Source organism: Nycticebus coucang, chromosome 10 (assembly GCF_027406575.1).
Source record: "Nycticebus coucang isolate mNycCou1 chromosome 10, mNycCou1.pri, whole genome shotgun sequence".
Lineage (NCBI taxonomy): Eukaryota > Metazoa > Chordata > Mammalia > Primates > Lorisidae > Nycticebus > Nycticebus coucang.
In genome coordinates, this window is record NC_069789.1 from 65,157,252 (window position 1) to 65,173,901 (window position 16,650).

Here is a 16,650-nt window from a genome sequence, read left to right on the forward strand (position 1 = left end):
AGGATTACTGGGCAGAGAAGGATAGTACAGGAGACATTGACTTTGACACCACAGGTGCTTACTTGCAGTGACACAAATGGGAAGAGAGATTCTGATTCAGGAAGGTCAGCACTGGTGGCTCCGTGTTCATTGTGTGTGGGGTGTGTGTGTGTAGGGGGCAGGGTGTGTGTGTGCCAGGGCACCTGGGTGGTGGACATTTTACTGTGTGAGACAACATAGTCAGGCAATTAAAGACAGCTACCATCAGAGGATGAGAAATAGAAGATACACAAGCGAAGGTTTTATTTTTCTGTGCAAATATGTAAAGCCATAGTCACACACAAAGCAGCTGAAAATACCGAAGAACAAAAAGAAAGGGGACAGCCTTTTTTTTTTTTTAGTCAGATATCCCATGACAAGACATTTAGAAAATCAGAAAGCAATTGACAATTGCAGTGACAAAAGAGACAGCAGAATTGTACAGAGAAGGATCAGAAGTATTTCTGAAATATATTTGGTAGGGCACACACACTTCATCTGGAATGACCTGTGCGTCCAGATACGTCTAGAGGGGAGTAAATGTGAAGACTACACACGTGGTCTTCAGCTGTAATCTATGTTATGTTGATTGAAAATACTTGCGAATATAAATATCTACAAGACTCTTGTCACAAAATCTAACTTTGGAACAGATCATGTGAGGAAGCAGCATGGCGCCTGCAGCCTTGGATGTCAGGGAAACGGAAGAGTATAAGGGAAAATTCAAAATTAGTTGATCCCAGTTTGAAATGGCTGCCAGTACTCCAAAGGATATGAATTTGATACATAAAACGTTCTATTACTATTGCAAAATAAAATAAAATCTATTTCCTTTGCTTTTCAGTATACTCTTTTGGCCTTGTTTGTTTGGATGGTATAGTTAAATTTGCCTTGGTCATTTCCACAGAATAACAATTGTCTTAAAACAATTGGTATTAAATGAGCATGGGGTATGATCCGATGAAGAAATTATCCTCACACTTTCAAACCAGGGCAGCTCCTACAGACACAGAGACATGGACAAAATGACCCTGGCAGGCTATTATTATTTAACTTGCTTTCTGAATTAATTCATGGGATCGAGTTGTTTTCATGAATACAAGTAATGCATCATTTGGAAGGATATATCCCCACAAAGATAAATGATAACAAGCCAGTAGAAACAATAAAAACATTAGCAAATGAAGACTTTTCTAATTACTATTTTATAATCCCTGTAATCTTTATAATTAAGAATGTATTAATTTTGTATCTTATTAATTTACTTTAGATAGCCATCATTTGAGGTATACATTTATTTTTAAAAATCATAATCCCAAACATATTTTGATTATAATGGTAGTATGTTTTTATAATTTTTTTCAGAAAGATGCTTGAGGAGTATAAATTTACTTGCAAATTTCAGGTGAACATGGATGTAGGAAAATTCCAGTTTTATAATGTATACTTTCTGGTATATGTGTAAACCACAGTATTATTATTATCAAATGTTCACTGAAAAGCAACTGATTTTAGGCTATTTAACATGGAAGTAAACAAACTCATAAATTTATAAGCAATTAAAAATTTTTTCTATTTGTGAAAAAAGGGGAAATGGCACAGAAAAAATATTAATAGAAAAAAGATTTTTTTTTTGAACAAGATGGTTTTACGGAATCAAAAATTATATTGGTGAAGTATCATTTGAGTATTGATACGAGATAATTCTCTTTCTACATTTTTAGGGACTTGATGTGCCCTCCCTTCTCTTCATGTACTTATCATGTATCAGAGAACAGGCAACGGTTCATTTAAATAGCTTTACATGAAAACAGGTACATATAATCAGTACGTTTGATCAGTAACTTGAAAATTTTCATGTCAGAAATAACAGATGAGAAGAAAAACCATCAATGAAAATAGAACCACAGTGACTGAGGGAAAGTTACAGTATGGAGTGGGAAGAAAATTGTTTCTTACTTGTAGTGGCCATTTAAATATAGAAGTTTTGAGGATATTTATAGCAAACATACTCAAAAAGTGCAGTATTTCTGGTTACATGAAGAAAAGTTTCTTCATACGTAAAGCTAACGTAGGAAAATACTTTATGTACACACCAGGGGTGTGTCATATCCTTATAATTAGCCTTGAATTATTTTAATTTTCAAGATGATTTTTATGTCCCCTCCTTTCTTTCCAGAGATCAAAAATGATTCAAGACATATCTTGAAATTTGATGGCTTTTTCATTGGGGAATGTTCAAATATATGTCAATAGTCTTCCTGTTCACCCCATTCAACAACCGGCTCATCATTCATGCGTAGAACGAGGTAAGAAAGAAGCTGAAAGAAATTCTGCCAGAGTAAGAGAGCAACATAGAAGGAGAGGTCTCTTACGTCCAGCTCGCAGCGCTCACCAGCGAAGGCCGCCTCACACAGGCACTGGAACCTGTTGAGGAAGTTCTGGCACAGGCCCCCGTTGAAGCACGGGTCAGAGGCACACTCGTCAATGTCCTTTTCACACCTTGAAAATAAACAGAAACAGCAAAAACCCAGGACCCTGGTGAATAAATTGGGAAAGAAAGAAAATCTGCCTTCACCACGTGGGATAGCACAGTTTCCTCCACCAATCCCCTCATGATTTTTATGTATGATGCTTGATCATGTGAGAGATGTGCCTTAACATTGATTCTTTTAACAAATTTTGGTTTTAGTGGAAAGAATTTGCACATACACAGACACACTGAGAGAATTAGTCAGAAAGAGAAAACAGGCAAATATTTAGAAACCGAAAGAAAACTGGGCCATGCATAAACCAGTGTCTCGCTGAAGAGCATTAACAAGGTTGCCACTATCTGATAAAGTTCAGTTTGTTAGGAGCACTTCAGAGTCATAAGTGGGAGGATGTATTTGCCAAGCTGGAGTCTGCAGAACGAACCTACATTCGGGCTTTCAGGATTCTGGGTTAAATTCCCCTGGGCTAAGGGGCAAAGTTTACCAAAGACAGACAAAAAAAAAAAAAGATTTTGAATTATTTCCTTTGAAATACTCCTCTCCTCCTTTATTTGGTAGCAAAAGCAAAAGTAGATAATGAGAAGATTTTACTTGCTAATTTGCTGACAAGTCTGTGTTTTAATAGCCAAACATAATTTCTGAATGTGTAGGTAGAATGACTTTCGATAACCTAATTTTCCAAAGCAAATGACATTAATTCTAAGGTAAGTTGAAGTTTTCTCCCTTTCCTGGGACACTACCATTTTTTTCCACCTAACTTTCCACCAAGAACTTCTTTTTCTGTGTATTCAACGATTAATTTACCCATCATTCATTCAGCCATTTAGTGGCTATTTAACACTTACTATATGTGCCAAATACTCTGCTAAAGACCTTGGGATAGAGTAGGAACTAAGGCATGTATTTTACTTTGGAAAATTCATATAAAATCTTAGCTTCAGAAATCTCTATGGTGCAGTTTATAGTGTGGAAGTTTGATGTAAACATTTTTTAATTTCCCCTTATTCTTTCTTCCACCTCTCAAAAGGTAAAACTTGCATGTATTGGTCAGAAATTAATCACCAGTCTCGAAATGAAAGGGGATGAGGTAGTGAGGCAGGGACAACCCAAGGTATAAAGGAAAACAAAAATTTCTTCCAAGAAAAACAGCTCCTTATCCCGTTGGATACCAAGCATAGCTGAGACATTTTGTTTTCCTTTTTTGGCTTATGCTTCTGGGTTGGAAGGAGACTTCTCTGATTAGATCTGAGTAACACTTGACTACTCTGGGGAGCCTGCCAAGCACTCTCTGTCCTGGGTGGGCCAGACTGTTCACACCATCTATCATTCAAAACCTGCCAGGATGACACTATAAAGTTGGAGGTTTAAACCAGACAGGGGAGAAGCTGATTTATTACAGGATAGCTCTTCACTATCTTTGTGTGTTATGGAAGCCACATTTTCCTAGGCCATGGAATATTGCCCAATATTTTCTAAGTCTTCCCCTAGCTAGCTACTCTTTATTGCTTTCCAATGTGGCTTATTATGAAAGTTTTGAGATACACAAAAATCAAATAATGTAAAATTTGTGCAGATGGGGACAAATGAAGCCCTCCCAGAAATATTGATAAGCCCAGCAAATTGAAACTTGCAGGGGTGGATCAGAAAGGATGCCATCAATTGTGTTTCTTGGAAGTGAAATAATGGACCATCACATAGTCTGTCTCAAGACTTTCATAGTGACCCATGTACCAATTTTTATGTACCTATTTTTCTTCTGAACAAAGCAGCGAACACATAAATATAAGGGATGTAAGCATCCCTGGAGCTTTCTTTACAAGTTAATTAATGGATGGAAAGTAAACATAAATACATTAGCATCTAATGAATTAACTAATGACACTGAAGGACTTTGAAAGTACAAAATCTACTGAACACAGATTCGCTGTTTTAGAAATAGTTTTGTATCAGAAAAGTTTATGCAGATGAAAAGTCTCCTAGGGTAAAGAAGGAAAACTGTAAACTTTCTTTTCTTACCATGTTTGAAATCAATAATTTGAATTTAAATGCTAGCAAATAAATATCAAAAGAAAGGGAAATGTTTTCGGTAAATAGGGACAATGCGTGAGTAGCAGAGAAAAATAGTGTACGGCTGTGGATGCACTCTTGGCAGGGTGCATCATCAAGCAGAAACTGTGACAATCAGCTGGGAAGTTACCAGCACTTAAAGGAGTAAGTAAAGCAGTTGTTCAAAATTTAGGACAAAAAAGATTGCAGTATTTTGCAGAATTGGAGGCCAAGGGAATGGTCTCCGAGTTAATAAGCTGCATGGTTGAAATTGATGCAATGGGAAGAAGCATGTGACTTAAGCCTGTCTCCTGTCAAGCACACACACACTTGGACTGCCTGGGCCACAGAGTGCCAACCCTGGAAGGCAGATAGCAAAAGAAAGGACTAGACTCGTCTTTAAACGTTAGAAGGGGAAAGTACAAGTATACCCCAGATTCCCCGCTGTTTTGTAAAAATGGCCTAAAAGCTGTATCAGTGTGACACCAAAAGAGCCAGCTGAAAAATAGAAAATTCAAAATTGTCCCAAGTGTAATTGTCATAGAGCACAAATGCATCCATGATTTTATTAACTACTCTGAGGGAATAATCAATTCAGTCAAAATCTCTTTGTCAAACGTGTTTGGCTTCAATTTATTTAATCTGCTCCATGTAGAAAGTTGGGTCGGAGATCATTATAGCCTACTCTGGATAGGATATGAGATGGAGAAGCACTTTTCCATTTTTTAAAAATCGTGTCCAGTAACCATTTATTCATCTTGCTTATGCAAGCACATCAAACAGATGAGCAGAGGCTTTGAAAACAGCTCATCCACTTGGACTGGAACCTAATCTGTCACTTCTCAGCCTCAATTTATACAGATGCACAGTAAAAATCATAAAACTTTCTTTGCAGAGCTATAAGGATTAGGGATGATGTTTGTAAGGTGCATGGCATAGGGCTAAACAAATGGTTAACTGTAGATGATCTGTTTATATAATGTTTGTATTTGATAGAACCCTGGTTTGCAACTGTTCGGGGACTTAGATCCCTTTGAGAATTTGATAAAAGCCATGGAATGTACATACCTTCTATCCTTGACCTCACCCTTGGCCAGTCAAATATATATCTAAAACTTGTTACTTTTTGGCAGGTCACAGATTGTCTGAAGCCATTGACCAAGTTTATGTAGTAATTCCTGCACTGGGTGGAGAAGAGGTTCCTCAGAATGGCAGGATCATTTGGATAAGGTATATATACTTTGTGTGTTGTAAGCAATTAATTCTATGAGTCAATCTTTTAGATGTATTTTATTTTACTTCAACAGCCACCCTAGTTGCATCATGTATTAGAGTTAGTGGGGAAAAAAACAAGAATCCAGAAATACTTATCAGCAAGAAAAATAGCACATTATACATTTTTAAAAATCATATTTTCCTATTTAAAGTCTTGGCTACTAAAACATTCTCTCCTTTGACCTGAACCATAATTTTTCTTCTTTTCTTTATTGTTTGTCTCTGTCTGGACTTATATTTCAGCACAGATTTTCCTATGGGAACTAAGATGAAAAATTAGAGGAAAAAAAATGCACTTGAAGTAATCCCATCATTCTTTAGCCCAGAATTCTCTTCCATAAAGTTCTAGGGTGACTCACCGTTCTCCAGTAAAACCTGGCTGGCACATGCATCTCAGCTCAGCCTGGACCTCTGTGCAGCTGCCGCCATTGTAGCAAGTGAGATTTGTCTTCTCATTCCCACAGACTGTCGAGGGTAATCTGCTCTGCCTAGAGAGATAAAAGTTAACAGTCACAGCTGTTCATCTTGTTCCTTTCATTCAAGAAAACTTTTTTGATAAATTTATATATGTAGTCAATGTCAGACTAATTAAGTACTCAGGCTGGAGGAGCTACAAATGCTTAATTGTGCTGCATTATACAAGAATCACTCGCTCCAGTTAAAAAGCCCCTGCTGGAGGAGCCTGGCTATACATCTTCCATTTCTACACAGTTTTCATTCGTGAGATAAGATCTATGCCATGAGGTGGCAATAAATTTAGGGTTAGAAAAGACCTTGCTATAGCTAGATTTGCTGCAGCTTTGCTAATAAATCAACAAAGGCCATAGGACAATTGCATCTCTATAAAAGGCCAGGAAAGCAAAGACCGTGCTCTGGTACCCAAGCACTCATGTGATTTCTCTGTTGGCTTTCAGAGCTGAACTTTGGTTGCTTTCCCAACACTCACTGCTCCCGGTCCAGTAAATCATAACTTCGCAGAATACAAGCCAAGTGCTGTCTAGGAGGTTTGTATACAGCACTCAGTGGTAACGGCAGGTGAACTCAGAGTGTGGCTTTCTTGTATAGCAAGAAAGTAGTACATGCTAAAGAATCTTTATAAAAGAAAAGACAAATTGTTAGAAACTAAGCAGAACTTAATTGCAAGACAAATCCATCGGTTTGAAGGCACTGATGTTTACAAAGATTTTAGGAGTGTTGCTGGCCCCTCAGCACACTGTGACGGGCATGGTATCCGATACATAATAAATATTCAAGAAAAGTTAAAGGAATTGAATTTTGTACTGTCGGATGTGCTGCAGCTAATTTGGAGCAACAGCCTATATGATGCTAAGTGTGTCTCTTCCCACAAGAGCTAATCAATTCTACTTTAAAAAGAAGATATCATAAGAACTTTTCAAAAGAGCCAAAAAACGTCACCCAGCTTTGAAATGGGTCAATTAGCAATGCAAATATCAAGCTGTGTATACATCTTAGGTTTAATAAACAATTCCTGAATCTCATTAGAAGGTACTTTTTAGAACTTTAGTCTTTGAGAACTTGACTTTGATGAATTGGGTGGGGAAAAAATTTGGAGAACTAGTTAGTAGGGGCTATATGTTTATTTTGCTTATCAAAAGTCACTGGGGAATGCAACTGATTTTGATCCTGAATTTCTCTTGCTTTTAAATAGGAAGGTTACCCATTATTAAATAAGTTGGTTAACTCATAGGAAATAACATCTTACAGCAATGACATCACTTAGCACCTATTGCTGTGCCTTGCCTTCACAGGCTCTGAAAAACTATAACCCTTATGGAGAAATACAGGACTTCTTTTAGGCGTGGCTGCACCTTGTGTCTGCTAGGAGATTCATGGGATTAAAGTGCCACCTCTGAATCAATGTAATGTCTGCAGGCTGCCAACCCTGTCCAGGTGTTCGTGCCAAAGTTCTGAAATGTATTACTTGTTAATAATAAACCTCTCACCTCTCCATAATGACTCAATTATTTAGTAAATTTAAAGCAGTGTAAGTTGTAAAAACAATAATGACTCCTACATACTTGGAACTATTGAAGAAATGTTACTTAGAAAGAAAATATTTTTCTTATCTCTGTTCATATAACATGAAATGGAGGTGGTCACTGGAACTAAAATACTGCTTTTGCTGTTTTAGAAAAAAAATCATGAAATATTTTGAAATGGGTAAGAGATGACTGGATATTCTTTCAATGGAATGCTAGTGTTACATAAAGGACCCTTTAGCAATATATGATTTTATAATGATGTGTGCCTTAGATTTTCTTAGCTAAGCTATATTACAACCCTGTAAGTTTTAGGAAATGATACTAATATGTATGAATCGTATCCACCAAAATGCAAATGAATTTGTAGCAAGCAATACAACCGGTTGTCACACCACAGAAAAGATGATTTCAAACACTTACTTTGTTGCCTTATAGGATGAAAAGCGGTGTTTATTCATAAATTTGTTTCCTCATTCTTATTTAAATATCTATAGCCCTATATATGTTCTTTAGATTGTCTTTTGAACTTGCGTGTATGTCTTAGTAGTTCCCTCATTAAATCATAACAAAATTATCAAAACATTTTCACTTAGTTCATCTGAAAGTCATCTTTCACGTTTTTGAAATTACAGTTGACCCTTGAATAACACAGGTTTGAACTGCATAGATTTACTTATACACAAATTTGCTTTTGCCTCTGCCACCCCCGAGATAATCAAGATCAATCCCTCCTCTTCCTCCTCCTGCTCCTCCCCCTACTCAGTAGAAGGCAGGGATGAAGACCTTTCTGACAATCTACTTCCACTTAGTGAACAGTAACTGTACTATCTTCTCTTTCTTGTGATTTTCTTAATAGCATTTTTTTCAATAGAGTATATTACACATACACCATACAAAATACGTGTTAATTGGGTATGTTATTGGTTGGGCTTCTGGTCAACAGTACGCTATTAATAATTGTTTTGAGGGAGTCAAAAGTTCTACGTGGATTTTTGACTGCACAGGGGTTGGCACTACTAACTCGAGTTGTTCAAGCGTCTACTATGTACTGTAACGTAGTTTTTTCAGGATTTTACGATATTTACCTGCATGAAATAACCCAGGGCATTATTTTAGCAGTAAAAGTTATGCCTTCTCTAACAATACTAAAATTCAACTTTTGTATTTATTGTAAATGTGTTTGTTTTCTGAGACCTTACATCTGGCAGTCCCCGGGGGTGTAGTTCATAAGAGACATTCTCACACAGATGACTGAGAAAACAGTCGGCTGATTGAAATGCTGTCATTCTTCCTTGTGGAACATCCCAGCAATTTGACATGGCCAAATTGTGATGGAAGTGACCGATGCCAGCCCTGCTCAGCACAGCATATACGTTTACCTTGAGGAAAGAGCATTCCAGTTTGACAAGAAAAATAATGTACAGCACAGCTCCAAGGACCACGCTTACCATGGACTTCATGCTCACCTGCAAAATTTCCCGGTAAAATTTCCAAGACAGAGGCAAGAGTAGCCATCAATGCCACTAATGCAGGTGGCACCATTTGCACACTGGTGACTCTGGCAATGGTCTATATCCACTTCACAGTTCACACCAGTGTATCCAGGCTCACACCCGCAGTGGTAGGCGGCAACTCTGTCAGAGCAGTTGCCATGGATACAAGGGTTGGAGAAGCATTCGTCAATGTTGACTTCGCAGTGTGTCCCTGACCATCCCAAGGGACAAGAGCACCGATAAGAAATGTAGATGTCTTCACAATTTCCTCCATGCAGACAGGGGTTGGAGTTGCAGGCATTCAATTGCAAACACCCAGTCACCACCGAATGTGTAGAGATTTTGAGAAATTGCTCTTCCTGAGGTTTATTAGTGAAACCACGAACATTTTCCAGGTAAGAGAGATAAATGCCTCCGATTTCTATCGTACTTAGACACCCTCGAAGGCCCTTTATATTGTCGATAGCTTTGCCACCCACATGGATGTCTGTATTATCCTTCAAAAAGTCGAGGCTTCCAGTCGCAATTGTACTGGTCACAAGAGGGGTTTGGTTGTCCACTGCCATTTGCCACTTGGAGGCCTGGGCCAGTGGGTCTGTCATGGAGAAAGTCACTTCATGCCACACGCCCTCACTCACTGACTGCGAACTCGTGAGACTCAGAATATAAAAGCTGTTGCCGCTTTGTAGTTGAAAGAATAATCTGGAGTCTTGAATGCTAATATTAACAAATTCAGGCTCTTTTTCTGCATGCAGTATCATCATATTTGCCTCCCTTGTTCTGAAGCCCAAGGTGATATTGGTGAGTTCTCTGGTAATATTCCCATTGCTTCTGAATAATATTTCACTGCTTTGCCCATTAAAGACAGCGTTTGCAATACCTAAAGAGAGAAAGCAATACTAATCAGCAACTTAATCAAATGTATGGTTTGCTTAAACACTTTTGTTAATAGTAATGATCACTATGTTAATGACACTCCAGATTGATGTTGTTACATAGGTATCATGTAATGATGATTGTACATGCTACCGTGCTAGTAGCTTTTATGTTATTTCTAATAGAGAATTCTTCAATACAGGTATGATTATTATTATCCTTACTTTATGAAAGAAGAATTTGAGACAGACAGAAGTTAGGTAATTTGTTCATGTAATTAATAAATGGTAAAGGCAGAATGTCAAACCTGAATGGTCTGATAGCAAAACACAAACCATACATTTGTTTTCCATGGAAATCCTAAGGCTTGCCAATTTTATTTTGCATTTACTCCCACAAATAAAGCATTGATTATGTTATAAATAAAGAAATCGAGCACAAAGAAATTACAGATTTAGCTACAGTGACGGAGCAAATTAACAATGGAGTCTGGCTTCTTATTAAGCTGACCTGTAGACAGTAGTAAATTATTGATCTACTTCGCTGGCAGAACTCCAATTATGTGCCAAGCTACCAGCTCTGTACTATACTGAAGTACTTTCATGTGGCTGAGAAAAAGCATATAATCATATTAATTGCTTTCATCCTATGCCCACATATTATGCGGGAGCACAGCACTTGGGGTAATCTTATTACATTTCTCTATTAAAAATGCTCTTATTCTGCAAGGTCATTAATTCACAGCTTGTTTTATCTCTTAAAATATCTAATCCTATCTTGGCTTTTTATCTCCCATGATATTTTCTTAAGAAAATGGAAGAAATAAGAACTGTCCCAGATTTCCACCAAATCTAGAAAACTAACAGTCTCTGGATTCACTCTGCTTTCCATCCTGTTATAATGGAAGCACTATCCTTATTCCCATCGAAGATCAGCCCTTCTAGGTGTACGCCGGATCCTATTCCTTTCACCTCTTTCAGGCATTATTCTTTACTCTGTGCTGCCTCATCATTTCCCCTCCCTTTTTGTTGTTTCTCATCCATATACCACTATGCTGCAATTGTTCCCAATTTCAAAAATTGAACGCACACACAAGACCCCAGAACACTACACTGACATCCCCAATCCTTCTGTTTTCTTTTTTCTTTATTCTTTTTATCAGCAAAACTTCTGCCAGTAGTTTTATATCATCATTGTCTCACTTTCTCACATCCCATTTCCTCTTTAATACACACGAGCTTTCGTCCCAATCGCTTCCCTGAAACCGCTCTCATCAAACTTACAATGAGTGATGTCTGTGTTACTCCATCCAATGGCAAATTCTCTGCTCTCATTGCATTCTACGTTTCAGTAGCAATTGACCTTAAAACACGGTCATTACCTCACTTGTCAGCACCTCACCCAACCACCATCATCTTTATATTTAATTTTAATTTAGTGTTTCTGCTTCTACTGCTGTGCAGATCACTGTAACAACCACTCCTTAACCCAGACTCCCATTAGCTACCAGCACGTCAGCAAAGAATCCCTAAATCCTAACCCCCCACCGCATTTGCATAATCCCACAACTGATTGACTCTCCATTTCCGCTTCCTACCACTCTTCTTCATCCATACTCTGTGGCCAAAAAACTTCTTACCATTTGTGAAGACCCCAAGCTTGTTTCCATCCCAGGCCTTGCTGTTATTTATACCTGGAATATTCTTCTCCTAGATCTTACTGTATCTGGCTCTTCCTCAACATTGAGATCTGCTCCAATGTCATGGCTTCTGAGAAGCTTTCTCTGATTATCCAAGTTCAAACAGCTTCCTCTCCGCACCTGCTATCTATTCCAATACTCTGATTAATTTTCTTGATAGCTCCTATTGCCATTTGCTATTGTTATTTATTTGTCTACTTGTTTGTTGATTGTCTTCCTGCCTTAGAACATAAACTTCAAGAGATCAGGAATCTTTTCTGTCTATGTTATCACTAAATACCTATACCTAGAATATTGCCTGATGCATCCTAGGTGCTCAGTAAACATTATTAAATGAACACCACCATGAAAATAACTCCATCCATTATTCTGGAAAGTGAGATAATTATTAGAAACCATGGCAGGAGAAAATGTAAGTGTATCATTTAAGTGTTATAATTCAAGGACATTATTTAACTAGCTTAAAATTTCCTTTGATTTTATTGTTTTTGATTATTGTGTCCTTTTTTTTTTTTCCTACCAGGTTTGAATTTGGGGATTTAGAGAGGGAGAGAGCAAGAAGTGTCTCATTACATGTTTTAAAGTAAATATTACAAAGAAAAACTCATTAGTTCTCCAACTCCTAAATGAAGAATACTGTCTGTAATAGCATATAAACGTATTTTACTAACTCTGATGAGCACACTGAAATCACTCTTGTCATCTAGCTAAAAGCCACAATACACATAACAACATTTATACTTCACTTTTCTTCAGGGAACTTTGCCATAGTAAACATGTCTGTACCCAAGGTGAGTTGTACATTTTTAAATCTTGGTTTAAATGTTGGTAGAGTACAGCGATGGAGATGATTAAAGCCCCCAAGGCAAACTCAAGGTGATGTACCAGCTGTCCTCTCGTGCACCATTGCTCCACTCAAACTAATCTTCTCAATATATTTTACTTAAAAAGGAAATATAATAGGATCATAGATCACATAAAATTAAATTATACAAAGTAGCAAAGTAGCATATTAAATGATACGCTCCTACATGTCCATTAGGCCATTGGTCTACAATTGCTGTTGTAAAACTCCCCCTATTGACTTACATTTTCTCTCTTTACTAAGATAAGTCATACTTTTAAAAAGGGGGGAGTTTGGAGGATGTTGGAGCCAGAATTCCCACTCTCTTTCTAGTGGCAATGTTTTAACAGCAAGATGCACCTCACTTCTTTCTAATGCGTGTGTGTATCCCAGTCCTAACCTGCTTTACGTCTACACCGCAGAGCAGCGGGCACTGGGGATACTGTCCTTGGGCTGCCACAATTCTTAGAAATCCTATTCTTTTTTTCCCTGTGAAAATGTTTAAAATGATTTGAGCTCCCTTGTAGAACATTATGGGGACGAATAACTTTCACATTTCTATCAAAAAATTAACAATAAATTAATAACTGATAAATCATTCTAAGCAAGTAGTTCAGAAGTAGAGCAATGAAAAAGATTACACAGAAAATTCTGTGCCACATTAGAAAGCAGATTAACATTTTTATGCCATCATATTTTCTATGCTTGTGTGGTATATATCTCTTAACTATGAAACATAAAATCATTTACTTATATATTCTTTTATTTTTTTTTTATTTTTATTTTTTGTAGAGACAGAGTCTCACTGTACCGCCCTTGGTAGAGTGCCGTGGCGTCACACGGCTCACAGCAACCTGTAACTCTGGGGCTTACGCGATTCTCTTGCCTCAGCCTCCCGAGCAGCTGGGACTACAGGCGCCCGCCACAACGCCTGGCTATTTTTCTGTTGCGGTTTGGCCGGGGCTGGATCCGAACCCGCCACCCTCGGCATATGGGGCCGGCGCCCTACTCACTGAGCCACAGGCACCGCCCTATATATTCTTTTATTATAGAAAACTTTCCTATGAGTAGATATAGTGCAACGTATTATATACAGCTTTTTAAAATACAGAAGCATAAAAGTAAATATATTTTTCCCTTTTCCTCAGTTACTGTGGGGCTCAGTTTAAATAAACAGGATGTTGTTGTTACTGACTTTGGGACAGTAACAACAGTAACTATCCTTTAGTTCCATTTTGTTATTTTTAGTACAGTGTTTTTTAAGGTATTTTATGTATGTTTTCATTATAAGCAGATAATGTACTTAACATCTGGAATAGTTAAAAGAAAATACTGAGTTTATTTGAAGAAAAATAATAAGTCAATTTATTGATTTAACAAATACTTATTGACAGCCTAATATAGTAGAACCTCTGTAAGTTGACCACCCAAAGGACGAGACTGAATTGGTCAACATTTGAAGGTTGTTTACTGCACTGATACATAAATGTGGTGCATGTCTAGTTCATGAAAATTAGGTCAATTTAAGGAGGTGGTTAAATGATGGAGGGTCTACTGTGTATGTTTGCCACTATTCTAAGGGCTAACAGTCATGTGAAAAACAGAATGGAAAATTTCCTTGCACGTGAAATTTCTATTCTAATGAGAGAAGGTATAAACATATATATATATATATATATAATATTAAGGAATGATAAGCGTTATGAAGAAAGATGAAGCCAAGCAAGGGGACATTTGGGTAGAACCCCAGAGGAAGTGATGGAGGTAGCCTGTGAGGCTCTGGGTTAAGAGAGTTCAAGGTGGAGGTGATGGTGTGTTGGGGCCAGACCGAGTGGAGTGAAAGAATGGAGTGAGAGCTGGAAGCACACCAAAGCCAACGCTTTAGAGGGCTTTTTCCACTGTAAAAGGAAGTAGAAAAAAGGGATGACACCTGCTGCGGATGGTTGTTGTGGGGAGAGTCAAGGGAAGTTTTTTGTAATGTTTCAAAGTTTTTTGAAATTTGATGGTAAGTTTATAGGCTGATGGAAAAATTGATGTTGATGGTGAGCAAGAGAAACGTTTTAGGAGCAAAGTCCTTGAATAAGGGGAAGATGTTAGAATTCAGTGCCAACATAGAGGTTTGGCTATTGATAGGAAAGACAGAATATATATACGCACAGAATGTAGTGTGGTTAGTGCATGTGTCCAAATTGTGAATATTGTAGTCGAGGAATCTGTACGTTAGGGAGATCACATGAATTTCCTGAGAGCTCACAGTTAATAAATGACAATGCCAACAATAGTACATTTATTTTGTATTCTCAGTAGGGAGGAAAAGAAAGTAAAATATTAATTATTTCTTGAGAAAGCAGCTTGAAATGATCAAGGGACTAGGTTTGGTACTGCTACCACCTCCACTTCCCATCCAGACACGCTCTGGGCGGGACGAGGCCAAAGGTCAGTCTGGTTTATTACCCTACTCATCTTAGGTTTGTTAACCTGCTCACACAGAAGAAACAGCCACAGATATATTTAATAAGCTGCTTTGGTCTAGATTCTTTTCCTGTGTTTCTTCTTGGAACAAATAAAATGTCCCATCTTAATCACATGGATGACAGGTTTGAACTCTACTTACAGTCAAACCCTTGAGGCACCAGCTTGCACTGGGCTTCAGGAGGACACACGTTGAGTCCACACCACTGCACCTCCTCACAGGCTTTCCCAGCTGTGTTTGCAGGGCAGGAACATGAGAAGTCATCCCACAGGGAATAGCAGACACCTCCATTGTGACAGGAGTTGGACTGAGCAGAAAAGAAATTGAAGGTATCAAAAGCACAGGCAACTAAATATGAAATGTTGACGGTGAGACAACCTGTTATTTTAAAATGCTAATTTTTCAATGTGTTTTTATTTTAAACTTTTAATATCCATTGCTAATTACACAGAATGAAACGGATTACTACTCTTGCAAACTCCTTTCTAAAAGAAGAGGAAGAGAGAGAGAGAAAATATATAAAATTGACCTATTACGCAAGGAGGATTTTTAAAAGATGTAATAATATTCTGTGCAATTTACCAGCCACTTTTTCACATGCACTAGTTGTCATTTTAGGTAGAAGTTATTATGTGTATGTACACGTGATGAAACCAAGGCCCTTGCAATTGCCCAAGATCCTACAAAGAAGTGAAGTAGTGAAACTTGGCACTTAGATCCTCTAGTCTCAATTCACTGACACACCCCAACCCCGATGATTGTTCTGCCTCTGAATCACAGGCATAATATTTTTTGAGTTCTTATACGGTGGCTCACAAAGGATTCAAAATAAAAAATATTTAAAAAGAAATTCATTAGAGCCTGGATTGTATTTGTTTCGGGTTTACTATTAACGTGTGATTTAGGCGAGTAATATAACCTTTCTAATTTTTAATTTCTTTATCTGCATCTAAAATAAATTGAGATAACAATAATGCCTACTCTAAATAGTAGTCCTTCAGGGAAATTCAATGGATTAATTAATGTGAAATCACCTCCGGCACATTGTAAGTGTTCCTGTAATGATGTTACAGTAATTCACTTGTTTTATGTTTAGAACCAAATGTAATATATGGCAATAGCTGGAGACATATATAAATATGCTTCCTTTTTTTCCTTTGGAAGGTCATGCAGGGTTGACGATTTCTTATATTTAAGCAGATCTTAAGGGGCATAGGAACTATTTAAAATAAAGCCTGGGCGCAGAGAAATTATATTTCAGAAGATTTCAGAAGGAAGTTACCGCTCAGATTTTTTTTTCTTGTTGACTTGATAAAAGATAAAAACAATAGCTTAACATTTAAGAGAAAAGTAATGATATCTTCCTTTAAAATTTTAGTAAGTTAAACCTCTGAGATGTCATTCAGAGGTTAGAAATGAAAACAAATTACT

At 37.5% G+C, this 16,650-nt stretch overlaps 1 protein-coding gene across 1 annotated transcript in view; it reads right to left on the reverse strand.

The window, feature by feature from the left end:
- Positions 1-16,650, reverse strand: part of CRB1 (crumbs cell polarity complex component 1) — a 261,529-nt gene that overhangs the window by 42,638 nt on the left and 202,241 nt on the right. Inside the window, exons 8-11 of the mRNA XM_053606351.1 lie at positions 15,361-15,526; positions 9,301-10,207; positions 6,191-6,319; positions 2,394-2,520 (exon numbers count right to left, since the gene is read on the reverse strand). Of these exons, the coding sequence (XP_053462326.1) occupies positions 2,394-2,520; positions 6,191-6,319; positions 9,301-10,207; positions 15,361-15,526 (1,329 nt within the window). The remainder of the gene's footprint in view (positions 1-2,393; positions 2,521-6,190; positions 6,320-9,300; positions 10,208-15,360; positions 15,527-16,650) is intronic.